The sequence below is a fragment of the Chaetura pelagica genome, unplaced genomic scaffold (genome assembly GCF_000747805.2).
Source record: "Chaetura pelagica isolate M959 unplaced genomic scaffold, ChaPel_1.0 scaffold221, whole genome shotgun sequence".
In the NCBI taxonomy this organism is placed as follows: domain Eukaryota; kingdom Metazoa; phylum Chordata; class Aves; order Apodiformes; family Apodidae; genus Chaetura; species Chaetura pelagica.
Window position 1 is genome coordinate 7,066,325 of NW_009952533.1, and position 16,468 is coordinate 7,082,792.

The 16,468-nt window shown below is 37.4% G+C and overlaps 1 protein-coding gene across 1 annotated transcript in view; it reads right to left on the reverse strand.

Annotated features, from left to right (window-relative positions):
- Positions 1 to 964: 964 nt before the first annotated feature.
- CLGN (calmegin) overlaps positions 965 to 16,468 on the reverse strand; it is a 24,097-nt gene continuing 8,593 nt past the window's right edge. Inside the window, exons 4-14 of the mRNA XM_010008925.1 lie at positions 15,722 to 15,863; positions 14,330 to 14,411; positions 13,104 to 13,296; positions 10,663 to 10,852; positions 9,923 to 10,036; positions 9,130 to 9,286; positions 7,754 to 7,969; positions 6,155 to 6,278; positions 5,851 to 5,991; positions 3,845 to 3,951; positions 965 to 1,045 (exon numbers count right to left, since the gene is read on the reverse strand). Of these exons, the coding sequence (XP_010007227.1) occupies positions 965 to 1,045; positions 3,845 to 3,951; positions 5,851 to 5,991; positions 6,155 to 6,278; positions 7,754 to 7,969; positions 9,130 to 9,286; positions 9,923 to 10,036; positions 10,663 to 10,852; positions 13,104 to 13,296; positions 14,330 to 14,411; positions 15,722 to 15,863 (1,547 nt within the window). The remainder of the gene's footprint in view (positions 1,046 to 3,844; positions 3,952 to 5,850; positions 5,992 to 6,154; positions 6,279 to 7,753; positions 7,970 to 9,129; positions 9,287 to 9,922; positions 10,037 to 10,662; positions 10,853 to 13,103; positions 13,297 to 14,329; positions 14,412 to 15,721; positions 15,864 to 16,468) is intronic.

A 16,468-nucleotide genomic window follows, 5' to 3' on the forward strand; every position in this document is an offset into this window, starting at 1 on the left:
TCTACAACGTTTCTTTTACAATATGCAGTTTATTTAAATTACCAGAATGCTCCATTACTCACATCTGTAAAAAATGTAATCCATCAAAAATTCTTATATTAATAAATTCCACATTAAGGAAGAATTATTAAATATTTTTAGAAGGAAATGTACACTTAGCAAGTATTCTATAAACAGAGGTTATACCAGTCTTGGCTTGGAACATGAGAACTATAAAAGTTTGAAAAAATCATCTGTATATCACTTCTGTAGATTTGATATCTGCATTCAAAAGTCAAACAAGTAACATCAATTACCACTTGTTCTATGACTACTCTAGTTTAAAATACCTCTTGAAAATAAATTACTATAACCAATGTCTAAAGAGAACAGGTGACCACCCATATAGCAAGATCAAGTGAAATAAATAATTTACAATAAAAATTGTTGCTACCACTAGATCATCATACAAAACCAATTATTGCATTTAGCTCTGCAAAGCACAAAAAAACCTTTTCTCATAGCAGTGTGCACTGCTATAGATGCTACATCTATACTATCATCCTCTTTTTGCTGAAAAGTGTAAACAGCTAATTTTGTGGTAGAGCTGCAAAAATATTATAATTTATTTATGTTTTTAAAAAATACTTAGAATAAGTTTCTCTCCAACTAATACTAATCTCTCGGAGTCTTCAAAACTTAGCAATCTTCACCTTAAAATCCGTTGACCAACTTGTGATTTCACCTTTATTCTGACTTAGCTGAAACATCAGCTAACACCTCATAGATAGTATTTCTCCTTAAAAAAGGGAATAAAGGAATTTTTCGAAGATTAAAAGAGGCTAAAGAATTAAAACAGGAGGTTAAATAGCAATGAGTGCCCCTTTTCCATTCAAATCTCAGGAACTTGCATGCTGTTAGGCCCACTGAAGTGGCTACCAAATGTTACTATTACATAGATCTACAAATACTAGCTGGAAGTAACTCAGTCCTTCCGTACTCTTCTTTTGCGCACTGATCTCGGTGGGCCACCTGCAGAGCCTAGGCTTTCATCAGCTTCCTTCATCTGAAAAGAAAAAAAAGGAAGAAAGAATGTCAGCATTCAAATTTTAACTGATTTTAATTACTGAAACTGGCTTGTTACTTTATTCCTTCCTCCAACCCCTCCCAATCATATTCTCCCAAAATGCATGACAATGCATGAACGGACTTTTTTTCCTCACATACTAACGTAATGATAAATAAAAGTGGGTAGAAGACTTTTCCTTTCTGTATTCAGAAGGAAGAGAACAGAACATCTAAAATGTCAGAAATTTGGTTTTGTCTATTTATTCACTGGTTTAAAAGTGGTGACTTTTTTGTGAATGTAGCCACTTCCTTAAGGAGTGTCTTATCATAGAATCATAGAATCATAGAATCTTAGGGGCTGGAAGGGACCTCAAGAGATCATCTAGTCCAACCCCCCTGCCAGAGCAGGGTCACCTAGAGTACATCACACAGGAACTCATCCAGGTGGGTTTTGAATGTCTCCAGTGAGGGAGACTCCACAACCTCCCTGGGCAGTCTGTTCCAGTGCTCTGTCACTCTCACAGTAAAAAATTTTTTTCGGATATTCACCTTGAACTTCCTATGCTCCAATTTACACCCATTACCCCTTGTCCTATCACTGGTCATCACCGAGAAAAGCCTAACTCCGTCCCCCTGACACTCACCCCTTACATATTTGTAAACATTGATGAGGTCACCCCTCAGTCTCCTTTTCTCCAAGCTAAAGAGACCCAGCTCCCTCAGCCTTTCCTCATAAGGGAGATGTTCCACTCCCTTAATCATCTTCGTAGCTCTGCGCTGGACTCTTTCAAGCAGTTCCCTGTCCTTCTTGAGCTGAGGGGCCCAGAACTGGACACAATACTCCAGATGTGGCCTCACCAATGCAGAATAGAGGGGGAGGAGAACCTCTCTTGACCTACTAACCACACCCTTTCTAATGCACCCCAGGATGCCATTGGCCTTCTTGGCCACAAGGGCACATTGCTGGCTCATGGTCATCCTCCTGTCTACCAGGACCCCCAGGTCTCTTTCACCTACACCACTCTCCAGCAGTTCAGCCCCCAACCTGTACTGGGATATGGTGTTGTTCTTCCCCAAATGTAAAACTCTGCACTTCCCCTTGTTGAATTTCATCATGTTTCTCCCCGCCCAACTCTCCAGCCTGTCTAAGTCTCTCTGAATGGCAGCACAGCCTTCTGGTGTGTCAGCCACTCCTCCCAGCTTAGTGTCATCAGCAAACTTGCTGAGGGTACATTCTATACCCTCATCCAGGTCGTTGATGAAGATGTTGAACAACACCAGTCCCAGTACCGACCCCTGTGGGACTCCACTAGTCACACACCTCCAACCAGATTCTGCCCCATTGACTACAACTCTCTGACTCCTTCCTTTCAACCAGTTCCTAATCCACCTCACTTCCTGATCACCAAACCCATATCTGATCAACTTTTCTATGCTAATTGCTTTTTCTTATGCTAATTTTAATTCCTAGTTCTTAAGCAAGAAGCATTTAAAACACTCTGACACCTTTGGAGAGCAACAAGTAGAAGAAACTGTTCTTAAATCATGTGTTGTTCTCAGTTTCAAAGGAATTAGCTTACAAAGGGGCATGAACAGCCTTTGCAACTCAAACTCCATTCTCAAATGATGCAATGCTTGCTCACTTTCCTGCCTCACCTCATTCAGAAGGAACAGCTCACAGAATGTGGCACAACCTGAGGACATGGTGTGTATGACATCCCCCAAGCAGGTCATTAGCTACCTCATAACGGAAACTTGTACACCCTGAAAATACTCTGAGAAGAGCAAGCCATAACCTTCATGTGATACTGTGCAATGCCATACACACAATCAGATCTTCGTTACTCTCACAGAGTCACGTGCATCTCAATGGGGTTCATTAGATACTGTGTTCCTAGGTAACTGTACAAGGAAAAAAGCACAACTTCTTACAGGAACAAGTGGAAGTACTGAATAAGGAGTAATTAATGAAGCATTTCAGGGCTGAAACAATGCAACCTCATGCAAGGTACAGTCTCCTAGAGGAGTTTTTAAGAAAAGGAGTTAACATTACATTAAACAACTCCCCTTATCTGGGAAGGGACTCATTTAGGGAGTGACAAGCACAAGATGATCAACAGAAATACTGGGGGTGGATCTAAAGCATTTCAGACATAATCATTTCTAAGTAGAAGGATAATGAGTAGTTAACGAGCAGGAAAAGCACACACAAATTCCATTCTACATGTTACTTTATGAAAAACATTTTACATCTTATCTAGTGACTGGATTAATCTGCAAAAGGAAAATGAAATTGCAGATGCTGAATCCAAAACCAATATGGTCACTTTGCTTAAAACATGACTTTGGAATTAAAAAAAAAAAAAAAGCAAAAAGATAACTGAAACCTAAAGGTTTTTCTAGGTCTCACTGAAAGGCTATTTGACTAGAAGCACATGTTCCATCAACTAAGTAGCACAATAAAAAGAAAATATTGACGCCCACTGCAGCATCCAAATTTTCAAGACTTGGAATTAATTTAATAACCTGTTAAGTACCATTCTCCTGTAAAAATATTCCATGTTTAGAGACCTGCATGATCACTTCTGTACCTGTACTTTACAGGTACAGTTACACGGGAGGAGACATTTCAAAAACCTATACAGAGCATTTGAGATGTCAAACTCGAAAACACATCTTCACCTCATGATGTTTTTTATAGCTCAGCAGAAAAAAACCTCTTGTAGTTAAGTGACTTTTGTTAAAAGTGGAATGTTGGACAACGGTGAGAAGAAGACGGGGAAAAGCATAAACTTACTTCATCTTCTGAAGCAGATTTATTTGACTTATAACCTTCTTCTTGACTTCCATCTGCAACTTCATTTTCTTCTGCGTTATAAATATCTTCACCTTCACCCTCATCTTCTGCAGAAGAAAAGAATCTTACTTTTTAAACAGAACTGTATTAAAAAGGCACTATTTCTAGACACAGTAGTAAGGAAAAGAAGCCAATTTCAGCTTTAGAACAAACTGCTTGTTGAAAATAAGCCATAAAACCATGTCTGTGATACAGAGAGTAGAATTCTTATGAATTAGTAGAAATTGATCACTTTCATATTTAATAACCAATTTTAACAGGTTCAGCTTAGTCTCTTTCACAACAGCACATACTTTCTTCATACTTACAATCAACTGACTAAAATTATGACCTTAAATTGGTTTCTTTTAAGGAAGTCCTTAGATCCAAGTACTGTACTACACAGTTTTGAGACTGGAGTCCAAAGCAGGACAACTCAGGCATTCCAAATCTGACTGAATTCAGACTTATACTGCAGTTACCAATCATCCACCATGGGGGATGCCTACAACTCCCCTTTTCAGCAGGGAATTATTTTGGCATACTGTTTTGGTTGAGGACTAAGCAGCTCTCTGCTTAGCCCTTTCTTATGCCCTACTGCAAGGTCAGACACTATTCAGAAAAGCACTCAAGCTCACTCAAAGTATGTCCAACTTGCACTGCTATGATAAAACTGTTCACAAAGAGCAGTAAGCTTTCTGTGAGACCTGGTGTCAGACTTTTGAGATGAAATGGACTGGAGAGAGAAAAAAACCAAAAAACTAGCAAAATGTATTTTTTTCTCTCCAGAATTCTTTGTACAAGCTACATGCAAAGCAACAGAGAGGTGGCTTCTACTTTCTTATTGAGACTATGTCACTGCACTAAAATATAGTGCATGCACCAAATATTGTGAATTTTAGGAGGCCCTCCAATCAGCAAATAGGTGGCCCTCCAGATTAACTAAATCTCTATGTTCTGAATGTTTTGTGAAGTAGGCCAGGCACCAAACTGTTTTGATTTCCACTCTGGGCTTCAGTACAAGCTGGCACTCCCATGTGCATTTTAGGTATCTATACTCATTATAAGAGCTAAACCCCAGCAACCACAGCCTAAGTCAAAGAAAAGTTACTGGGGTTTGCCAAGTCTCTTCCTTTACTTTAAACAGAGGTTCTCAAGCGAGAATTTCTAGACATTGAGTACCCTTTGCAGTACTTTTCATCAAGAGTAAACAGGAAATCATATCTAAATTAAAGTAAGTACAGCCAGCAGTGCCAGGGAGGTGATTCTACCCCTCTGCAGAACAACAAAGCCATAGATGAACAGTACCAGTAATTTTTGATGCAGTAACACAAGATGATTTTATCCTTGGCTGCCAAAGTATAGCTCAACCTGAAGCCCGGATTTCTCCCTTTGGGCAAGGGGACCACCCTCTGCAGGTATGCAATGCATTGCTAGAAAGCAACACAAAGGAAGCAGCAGACTTGAATATTTCCAGTCTAATATATTTTCAGGCTTTAACAGAAGTTAACTAAAATCAGTGACCAACAGAATAGTCTAACATACAACACTCCCACTGGGGAGTAAGCAGAAAGACTTATGTCAGAGGCTTAAAGCTATTCCAGACACATTTTAAAGAGAACAGTTTTGAGTACTTCAGGTCCACATATTGGAATCATTCCAATGTGTTAAATATATTTAGAAGGGAGAAAATATGCCTGTCTACAAACATAAAAAGTCTGTCAGATGCATATTAATTTCTTGAAAGTGAAAAAAAGAAAAGATCCTTACTTTCTTCTTGTTTCTATCAAAGAGCTATTAGCCATGAATGCTCCTGGCTGGAGGTTGTAAAAAAGAAGAAAAGGACTCAGAACAGTTTTTGCATATTCTAAGATAACTGGTTGCAATTATTGGCAATGCAATCCATGAAGTAGTCCTATTCATGTCTTTGTATTTAATCAAACTGCAAGCTGCCTTGCCCATCTTACCATCTTCAGCAGTATCTTCTTTTTCTTTTTCTTCTTCTAATTCATAATCTTCTAACTCCTCTCCCTCTTGTTTTAATTCTTCCTTTGTAATTATCTTAGATCTATCACATTTTTTGAAATCAATATCTTCATCTGTTTTCTACAACAAATTAAAAATCAATTTTAATAGAAAATTGCATTAAGAATGAAACACAACAGCCACTCTAAGCTAAGTAATGGCACTTTGGAAGTGCACATTGTTGTACAGATGCTGAGCTTTCAAATAAAGTATTAAGAATAAAACAAAAAAAATAGTAAAAATCTCTAACCTTTGCTGGCCAGCAGAACAACACACCTAGACCAACAGGAAGAGCTAAAGTCAAGATGTAAAGAATCCAGAGCCACGGGTGGTCTTCTGCAGCAGTCATCAGTTGACTAAACATACCTGGCTATGTTAAAAAAAAAATAAAAAAAAAATGTTGAGTTCACATCCTTCTCAACACTTAAGTAGGTTTATAACATGTACTGTATATATTTTAAGCTTTATGTTGCCCAAAGAAAACTCTTTACCTTTGATTTTTAGTGACTAAAACACTATTGGATTTCAATACTAGCAAAGTCACAACTTGACAGACTGTGAATAAATAACAGGTACTGAGTAAGAAGGAACCAGCCTGGCACTTCAAACATACTGTATTGGCCACTACTCAATTTTATAAAGCAACATTTGGAGTCTTGGCAACATCACACTTTACACTCTTCTGAGCTACTAACTGTGCTATCTCAGCTGAAAGCTCCCAAAGCAATGTACTTTGATGCTAACCTCAGAGCAGCAGCACCTTGCTCCATCTGTACTACCATGCTCTCTCCTTCGACAGCCCTCTCCCAGCCCACTTCTGGCGTATACAGGAGATGTAGGTAGGCAGGTGCCTGGGCCAGTAAGACCTCTGGAAAGGTCACATCAGCAACCAAGGCAGGAAGATTGAGAAGCACAACGCAGTGAGGGGAGATGAGGGATTTTCTGCTACTGTGTGTAGGGGTCCAGACAAAAGGTCCAGACATAGAACCAAACATTTCAGAAAAGGACAAGGTTGTGGGAAGAGGTGGCTTTCCTAATTGCAGATACACTGTTGCTACTTGCTCATCCTGTGACAAACAGCAGCTGTCATTTGCCACCGTTTCTTTCCCACAACTACAGGCCTGCTCTTGCTACTAAACCAAAGAAAAAAGGAGTAAGAAAGAAACTGTAGTCAGTGAAGGCAGCCACTAGAGGGGCTCATGATCCTGTATGTCTGCACAAGTTCCTCCTACAGCACAGGGAAGGGATCTAGAAAAACTGTGGCAGCTGACCAAGTGCAGTATCACAAAAAATGTGGATGCACACATAGAAATAGGACAGACGCAGCATACATGCACATAAGCACACTATTTTCAGAGCTGCATAATATACATCTAAGCAGTCAAAGGCCTAAAGTTATTAGAAAAAACCCCAGATGATCATTGTACCCATTCCTCATAGGCAGGAAACACCTAAGCAACATACATAATCGAGTTAGCCACAAGACAAAAGAAAATAAGAAAAAAAATAAAAGAGATCTTTGAGTGCAAGTAACTCAGCTGCCGTTTGTTGGCAGGTATTCCAATTTCTAGTATCACCATGAACAGAGAAGACTCTTTAACTATAATGAAGCCAATTTCTTGCTAGATATTTAAGTAAAATGTTGCACCTTTTTAATGTCAAGATTATATTAATCTGGGAAAGGTAAAAAGCTAAACTCTGAGGAAAAAAACTATCATAGTTACTCAGCATGATTACTAATTGCAGACAAATTAATATTTTGTCAGCATTAACTGGCAGAAAATTCTTCCAACAGCTTATCTTCCTCACTACTTTTGGCTTTCAAGATCAAACTAAAGCTTATACCTCATTAGCACTTGCTACAAATTTCTTCAAGCCCCAGCCATCTGCTGCCCAACGATCTGCTACTTCTTTTTCTGAACATATAATGAAGTTATCAAAGTAGATATTTGATGTCATAGACCAGAGTTCTAAACCAATAGCATTGATAGTGGTCATCTTGAATGGGTGAGGATCTTCAAAATAGTCTCGGTTCGGTATTTTTCGAGGGCTCCAGAGTCCCTTTTAAGGAAAAAAATATGAATCACATTACCTACACATCACTAAGAAACAAACTGTGAAACAAATGCTAAAATAATTAGAACTTCCCGATTATTTTAAATATATTATTAAAAAAGATAAGCAGTAGCTTTTAACCTACATAAGAACAGAACTGGAAATAACTGACAGGATTTTTGCAGATTAATCTCAATTTTCTGGCTAAGGGAAGATCTCTTGAAATTATTGTCCATGCACGGTTACAGTAACAGCTTGTGCAGTCAGTTATCTCCATTCTTTCTGCAACTGGTGGTTCCAAGCACAGGCTTTCTACACTTCCTAGATTAAGTCTAGGAAATAAAATTCCTAATACTGCAGGAAAGTAAGACATTGGTGTTACTTCATAAGGGCACTGGTCAATATTTTGTGGCCAGTGATGGAATCTTCTGAGGTAAACATCTATTGTGTGATGGCCTAAGACTGCAGGGGAACTACATCCCATGATGTACACAGTCCCTTCCAATAGGGATATATATGTATATATAAAGTGACAGCTACTGTAACCAGAACTGTTACAGAAATTTTAGGGAAGGAAAATTCAGCCTTATGATACCTGTGCAAATTAGAGCCAAATTTTGTTTACAAATGTGAAGAGGATCTCAAGCTCAAAGAAATCAGATTCAAGTACTTCCCAGCCATAATTAACACGAAGTAACTCTCTTGAATATGGAACTGATTACATCTCATATCTGGAGAAGAGGAATTTTATTATTCAAAATAGAGGCTTCCACTAAAAATGAACTGGTAAGTCCATATGCTTACTGAAAGATTTTATTTTTTTAATAAAAAAAAAAAAGAATGTTCACCTATAAGACCCACACTTAAAACCTCAACAAAAAAGAGAAATATTTTATTAAATTATAACATATTCAGAATACAACTATACAGAGCATATTAAGTAAGTGATACCAGTGCAAATTGTTGCAAAAGTAACTTTTAACAGATCAATTATTTTAATTCAGGAAGCAATTATATTTTTCAGTATACTTACAAGAAAATTTTAAAACAGCTTAGTGTTTAGGTATTCAGACTCATTCTGAAATATAAATATACTGTAAAAAAACCTAGATAAATACACTACTTTGACTTGCCTGCTCTGTTGAACTCTACAATAATGCTATTACCTGATAGTTAGGATTCTCTATCATAGGTGCTTTCCATTTTCCTTTATATTTTGGGTTATTCTTCATGGGACGCACCCAGTGTCCACAACCAGGTGCAGTCTCACACTTTGGATTAGGGATCTGAGGGGCTTCCCACTCCCCATCCATTTCTTCATCCCTGTAGGAAGAAAAGATAAATTAGAAACAACTGAAATGAGATTGGACTGGTCTGAACACTAGCAGTCAGTCTCAAGTTGGGGTCCACACACATTCTTCTGTAACAACCTCAGAATTTTGATCAGTTCACACAACTTTATCCAACTGTATAAACACTTTTTTTTTTAAAGGATTGCTATGGCCTCTTTTTTTTTTTTGTTTAAAGCTCACATGGATGTAACTAGCACAACATGTTTGATTACCATTATATTTCTACATCTGCAGACAGCTTGAAACACTTCTCCAGGATACGCTTAGTAATGTATTTGACACTATTGTATGATCATTTCAAGTTATCAACTTAAATTGTTTCATGGTTAAACACTGTAACAAATTCTTTCAAGCAGGTCCTTCATATTCTGTTTTTGTTTATATATCTTCAGAAAACAAACCACAATCAACATGTTCATCTTTGTCTAAAAGCAGCCCCCAAAAACAAGAAATATTTGACCATACCTTGCACGTCCCAACTTAGTAATTCAAGAGACAACAAGATTTGGATTGACTTCTGATCTACAGCCCAGAATTTGCCACAGAGAATAGGCAGGCTTACATACAAGACACATGAATAACCTGTATCAACTGATCAAATTCTTACCAGTCCTTTGGTTTTTCTGCATTAGGGTCTGGAACATACTGTGGTTCATCATCAAGCCATCCCTCAGGCTTAACAGCATCAGGATCTTCTATTTTGGAAGGCTCATCTTCATCCCTTCAATTACAGATGTATGTTAGAAAATACAGAAGCCTGACATTGAACCAGTGTTCTGTTCAAAGGGCTGTAATTGACATGAAAGAGATTATTTTCAAAGGCACAAGAGAAACAGACACACTGATCATGAAAATTAGATATCCAATTATCTGTTTATAAATACCTGAATTATATTTACATCGTTTCAAAGTACTACTTAGCTCGGAAATTGCTGCCATCAACTGGCAGCTGTCAGCCAGATCTTCCCATCAAGTTTTTGCCTTCTCAGAATTCTGAGTAGCCACATCAATAGTAGTTCACAAAGAAGGAGGAAGAAATCATGGAATGTAAATGAAGATTATATGATGAAAAAAAAATCCCTGTTCCTAATCTTTCAGGTATAGTAATCTTAGTTATCAATTGCAGTAATAGGGGGTAAAAAAACAAGAAAAAACACAGTTATTGCTTTCCTTGGAAGATGACCACATCATTGTGCCCACTTCAATTATGTTTTCAAACTTTAGTGTTTTCAGCAGTGAAAAGTATCCCAATTGTCATTAGCAAAAACCAAAATAAAACCAGTCAAATCTTTCAAGTGAATAACCTCCATGTAAAAGGTACTGTACAAATAAAAATGTTCTCCTTACCAGTCATCTGGTTTGACAGCATTTGGATCAGGTATTTTTGGTCTCTCATCCCAGTCATCAGGCTTCTTATCACTAGGGTCCTCTATTTCTTTGGGAGGGTTTACTGGAGGAACCATATCCTCAAGAAGACTTCCTTTACCGACAACCAACTGGTCAATTAAGATTTCAAATGTATCATCTGGTTTTAACACTAAATTGAAGAAATTTGTATTAAAGAAATATAGGACACATTCATTTTGCAAATATCTTTAACCAAAACCTATATAATATAGAATAAGCACAGACTTAAGACGAATAACCACCAACAGGATCCTCACTAGCAGAGCAGGAGACAGACTGTGCAACCAGGTACTGGATCTGGCCACAAAACATGAAAGTTGCTACTGTGAAAATGATTTACGACCAGTATCAGGCCCCTCAAAATGAAACTCCTAGCAAATTCAATTGCTGAAACACATTCAAGCACATACTAAGAGATTTTTTTAAAACCTACCTCTTGGCTAAAATTCTGCTTTATTTTTTTTAAAACACAGACAATAAAAGACAAACTTTTGCCCTAAAAGATGTCTCTGCTACCAAATCACAATTTTACACCTGAAAACATGGAAACACAAGGGCTGTGTCATTAACACAGCTGGAGGAACATCAAAGCAAAATTTTGTCCAATTCAAATCAGACAGCAAATAGAGAAAATTCTCTTCAGTGAGTGTGAGTCACTCGGAAGCCAGTGTCACAGAACGGAGCAGTGCCACTCAGTAAAAGGCACTGTATCCAGATCCATTTCTAATAACCAATAAGCACATTTATAAATGCTTACCAAGTATTCTCAAATGTCCATTCAACACGACAAAGATTATTAATTCAAAGTAAATACTATTCCACTTCTATAAATTTTAGAAAAATGTGATTAAAACCAGTCTCATAATGACAGTTTGATAATATCTAGCAAAGTTCTAGCAGCCTAAGTTTTCATCAGTACCAAATATCCATAAATGCAAAAACTAACTCCCCGTGTCACTTTAGATACAATGAAAAGAGTTTATTTTTAAACTTGTTATCAGTCATATAAAGCATTAGAACCACACAGCTCTGTGAGTCTCTTTGAACAACCATAACAGAGTAAATGCAATCCAAGTTTCAGTATCTTTAATCATAGTTTCTAATGAACAGCTCAAAAACAGGAACACATGCATTCCTTTACCACAAGAACAATGTGAATTTTTTTCGCTTATTCCTATTATATAAAGTGAAAGTCTGCTATGGCACACTCTGGCAATTAATTTTAAAGAACAGTAAGTTTGTCCACGACACAGCAGCTGAACACACCTTCCATTATTATTCAATGGAAGTTGAAAAGTGCAGCCAATTTTGCCGGATTTGCAGTATGCCAAGGATGAGCCCATTCTTTTCTGATTATTTATCCTTCCTCAGAAATTAGAAAGCAGGGGAAAGAAGAACTAAGAAATAAAACTTTCATTTCTGCTATACAGGGACAGGCTGAGGGAGCTGGGGTTGTTTAGCCTGGAGGAGACTCAGGGGGGACCTTATCACTCTCTTCAACTACCTGAAGGGAGGCTGTAGTCAGGTGAGGGCTGGGCTCTTTTTCCAGGCATCTAGCAACAAGGCAAGAGGGAATGGCCTCGAGCTGCTCCAGAGGAAGTTTAGGTTAGGTATTAGGAAATACTTCCTCACAGAGAGGATGATTAGACATTGGAAGGGACTTCCCAGGGAAGTGGTGAATGCACTGTCCCTGGAAGGTGTTCAAGGAAAGGCTGGATGTGGCTTTTAGTGCTATGGTCTAGCTGATGTGGTAATGTTAGGTCCCAGGCTGGACTTGATGATCTTAAAGGTCATTTCCAGCCTTGTTGATTCTGTGATACTGTTCATTTGTACAGAAAGAGATGACCCATGGATTAAAATCAGACCATTTTCATTCATTTGCAGAGAACATGGTAACATATCTGGTCTGACACGCTGCTGCTGATGCAGGTGCTAGTTAAGAACACTGGACAGGTATAGGAAAGCTGTGTGCAGCATGATGCAGATTGAACTGCATTCCTGTCCACTCTAGTGCCTGCCTAGAATATTGTACAGCTGTGGGGGCTTTTAATATCTTTCTTAGCAATATTTTTTTCATAATAAGTACTGGAAGTATTAATGCTTCACACTAAAGGCTGGCTAGAGCTGATACATTTTTTTCTTGTAATTGTATACTAAATGGCAGCATTTCAAAGCCACTTACGTCCTGCAGTTATGCTCAGTCATTGTATTATTTAAGCCCAGTCATTATATCATTCATGCTCAAATCATTAAGCAGCCACCCCTCAGAATTAACAAACTATTACAAACAAAAAAGCAGACTCAAATGCAAAGCGTCAGCAGACAGAAACACATTTTCAATCTCTCCTTTCCAATTAAAACTTGTAAATATTAAACAATACCAAGAGTATACAGATGTGTCTTCTTGTCCAAGTAGAATTTTTTTAGGTCTACATCAGGACGTTTTGCATGTTTCTCATCATATTCTCCAGTTTTTGGATTCTTATGTCTGAAGATAAAATGTAGTTTGTAATCTTCTCCACATTTATCTGGTCCAAACATAATAGTATAAGGTGTTTTGTCAAAAAAGTATTCCTGTAGAAGCAAGAAAGCTGAGCATGTGTTATATTGTACATTTTATGAAGTTATTTTGGGTACTTCTTTTCCAATATGCTGTGGCATACAGCATAGTTATCTTTTTCTAAAAAGTAACTGAAAACTGGTAGGGTAAATCATGAAAGAAATTCAACAGTCTTCTTGAGCTGCTGTCAGAAAACAGACTAACCATACAGATCACTTAAGCCTCTTCAAGGGAAGATGAATACATTTATTTAGACCTTCTTATGTTAAGTGAAAAATGCTGGTCACAAATCAAAACACCCAAATACATATAACCATGTACAAACATGACACTAAGAGGTGGAAGGGAACTAGTTACTGGCTTTCACATCAATTTTGTTTCCCAGTAAAGATAAAACCCAGGATATTATTATTCAGTATTTTATCCATCTTCTTACTCCACATTAAGTAGCAACCATAAACCACCCTGCAAATACCTGGTAACAGTTATTCTCCTTCAGAGTATGTTACAGTGAGCTGTTCAGATATGTCAGTACACTACAACTATTTATGATCTTTGTATTTGAAAAACACAATAACATTATGCCTTGTATTCTGAAGCAATGAATTGAAGGAAGAAGACATTTTGACATTTGATTCCTGGAAGTTTTCTCCTTGAAATATGTATTTTGACAAAATGTATTATTTTAAATGAGTCTGTAATCACAGCAAACTCTTCATTCTCATCTTCTGAAATTCACATTTTGAGGTATCTTGTGTGAATACAGATCTTACTTTAAATTTCAGACTATCTGTAAGTTTCATAAAAATAAATGGAAATTATAACAAAAATAACAGTATCCAATTTTTCCACCAGTAAAAAAAAAATTGACAACGCCAAAGGTTTTATGTATATATACTAAATAATATGTATATTGTTACCTTGCCCAATCTTCCGCTTTAACATTTGGGAAGCATTAGGAATTCGTTTCTTACTGACATTTCACAAGAACAATTCTGCATTCTTCAAATGAACAACTGACAGTAAATGTTAAGTAACAGGACATACCAAATTCAAGTCATCACTACTGGAGAGAAGTTTGATATATGCACCACCACAGTCAATGCCTTCTTGAAAATTCACTTCATATCTGGGCAAAGAGCAAGGTGGTAAAAACATTCCAAGTATTAGACAAATACAAATCAAGTTTGAAATACAAATACATTAGGACTGTGTATTAGTCACTATTGCCAAAACACTTCTACGTGAATAAAAGATTTGAATTGCCACAAACACTAACACAGCAGCAGTGTCAGTCAAAAAATACCATGGTAACAACTGCTACAGTTGGTATCACAGTAAAAAAAGTTTCAGGGTGGTATCAATCAACATGCAAATATAAAAGTAGAGTAGAAATGGGCAAGACTTCTAGAAAGCTCGTGCCATTTTTGAAAGCTCCTGTATGACATGCTGTATTTAGCCAGAGGAGTTATTTAGATATGTCTGTAAGTACAATAAAGTAAGTTCTGGATATCAGGAAAAAGTAGTTATATTGCCATATTGCTCATCATCACTAATACTGCTATCATGTGTTCAAGATTCAAGTTTATTTTACGGAGCTACACAGAAGTATTCTGCAAGTGGAAAAACACTGTACTCAAGCTACATATCATGTAGATTTGAGAGTAAGACTGAAAATTAATTTGCTTTTTCAGTCATCTTGTAAAAGATTAGATTTGTGAAAAAAAAAACCACAACATTTCAGAAGAGTTAAAATACCACTTCCTACTACTTTTACTACAATCTTACTTGATTATGCACCACAATATAAAAAAAAGACATCAAGCTATTGGAAAGCATCCAGATGAGAGCCACAAGGTGAAGAGTCCGGAAGGGATGACTTACAAGGAGCAGCTGAGGTCAGTTATTCAGCTTGGAGAGAAAGGAGGCTGAGGGGTGACCTCATTGCAGTCTACAGCTTCCTCTAGAGGGAAAGACATGGGGCAAGCACTGATCTCTTCACTCCTGTAACCAATGACAGGACTTGGGGAAATGGCAGGAAGCTGAATCAGGGGAGGCTTAGGTTGGATATCAGGAAAAGGTTTTTCACCCAGAGGGTGGCTGAGCACTGGAACAAGCTGCCCAGGGAACTGGTCACAGCATCAAGCCTCCCTGAGTTCAAGAAGGGTTTGGACGATGCTCTCGGGCACATGGTGTGATTGCTGGGGTGCCCTACACAGGGATAGGAGCTGGACTCAATGACCCTGATGAGTGCCTTACAACTCAGCATATTCTATGATTCAATAAAATCATCCATACATACAGTTGTGATAGCTCTGGATATGATAAGTCAATGATATATGGAATTCAGTATTTCTCTACAGGGATTCATATTACTTTCTGGACTTTAAGAATTTAATATAATACATAGTAAGTAAAAAAATCTGAGGAATTACTTACTGAACAATCAAAGGTTTATCATCAAAAACAAATGCCTTTGTTAGCATAGCTGATATTGCATGATGCTTTGCCACGGATTTTAACACTAATCCTCTGTCTCCAGGCACTGCATTTTCTTTGAGCTTTTCTACTTCCCATCTTCCTAAAATACACACACAGAGTATTTTAAAAAAAGTAAGCTGAAGTAAAGAAATCATAGCCTTGTTGAAATCAAAGCGTTAACAGCAAATAAAGACTAGTTGTCAACATAGGGAAGAAATCTTGACATCTGACGTGAAAGAAGTTAAACTTGCCCAAACTAACTGTTCCACAGCACTCAAATACAAAAAAAAACAGACAATGGTACACAAATTTGCTGCTCACATCTTTCTATCAAACCAGTAACAGAATGTTTTAACCAGCCCTTTTCAAGAATTAGAAAACACCAGAATTACAGTTCCACAGTTAGATGATAATATAAAAACTATGTTATGCCAAAAATCCATCTAACCGAATATTCTGGCTCAGACAGCAAGGAAGAAAGCAAGCTCAGGAAAAAAAGTGCAAGTAGTTCTAATAACAAGAAGTGACAGGCTTTTTCTTTTTTCTTTCTCCAAGCAGAACTGTTTCTATAGCAGTAAAAATCCCAGTTTCATAACTGTTACAGCCAGAGAAAGAAAATAATCAAAATCCCAGTTTTATGTGTAAAACAGAACTTTCCAACTTAAAAAACCAAGCCAGCCACAGACTCCAAAGCAGGAAATAAAC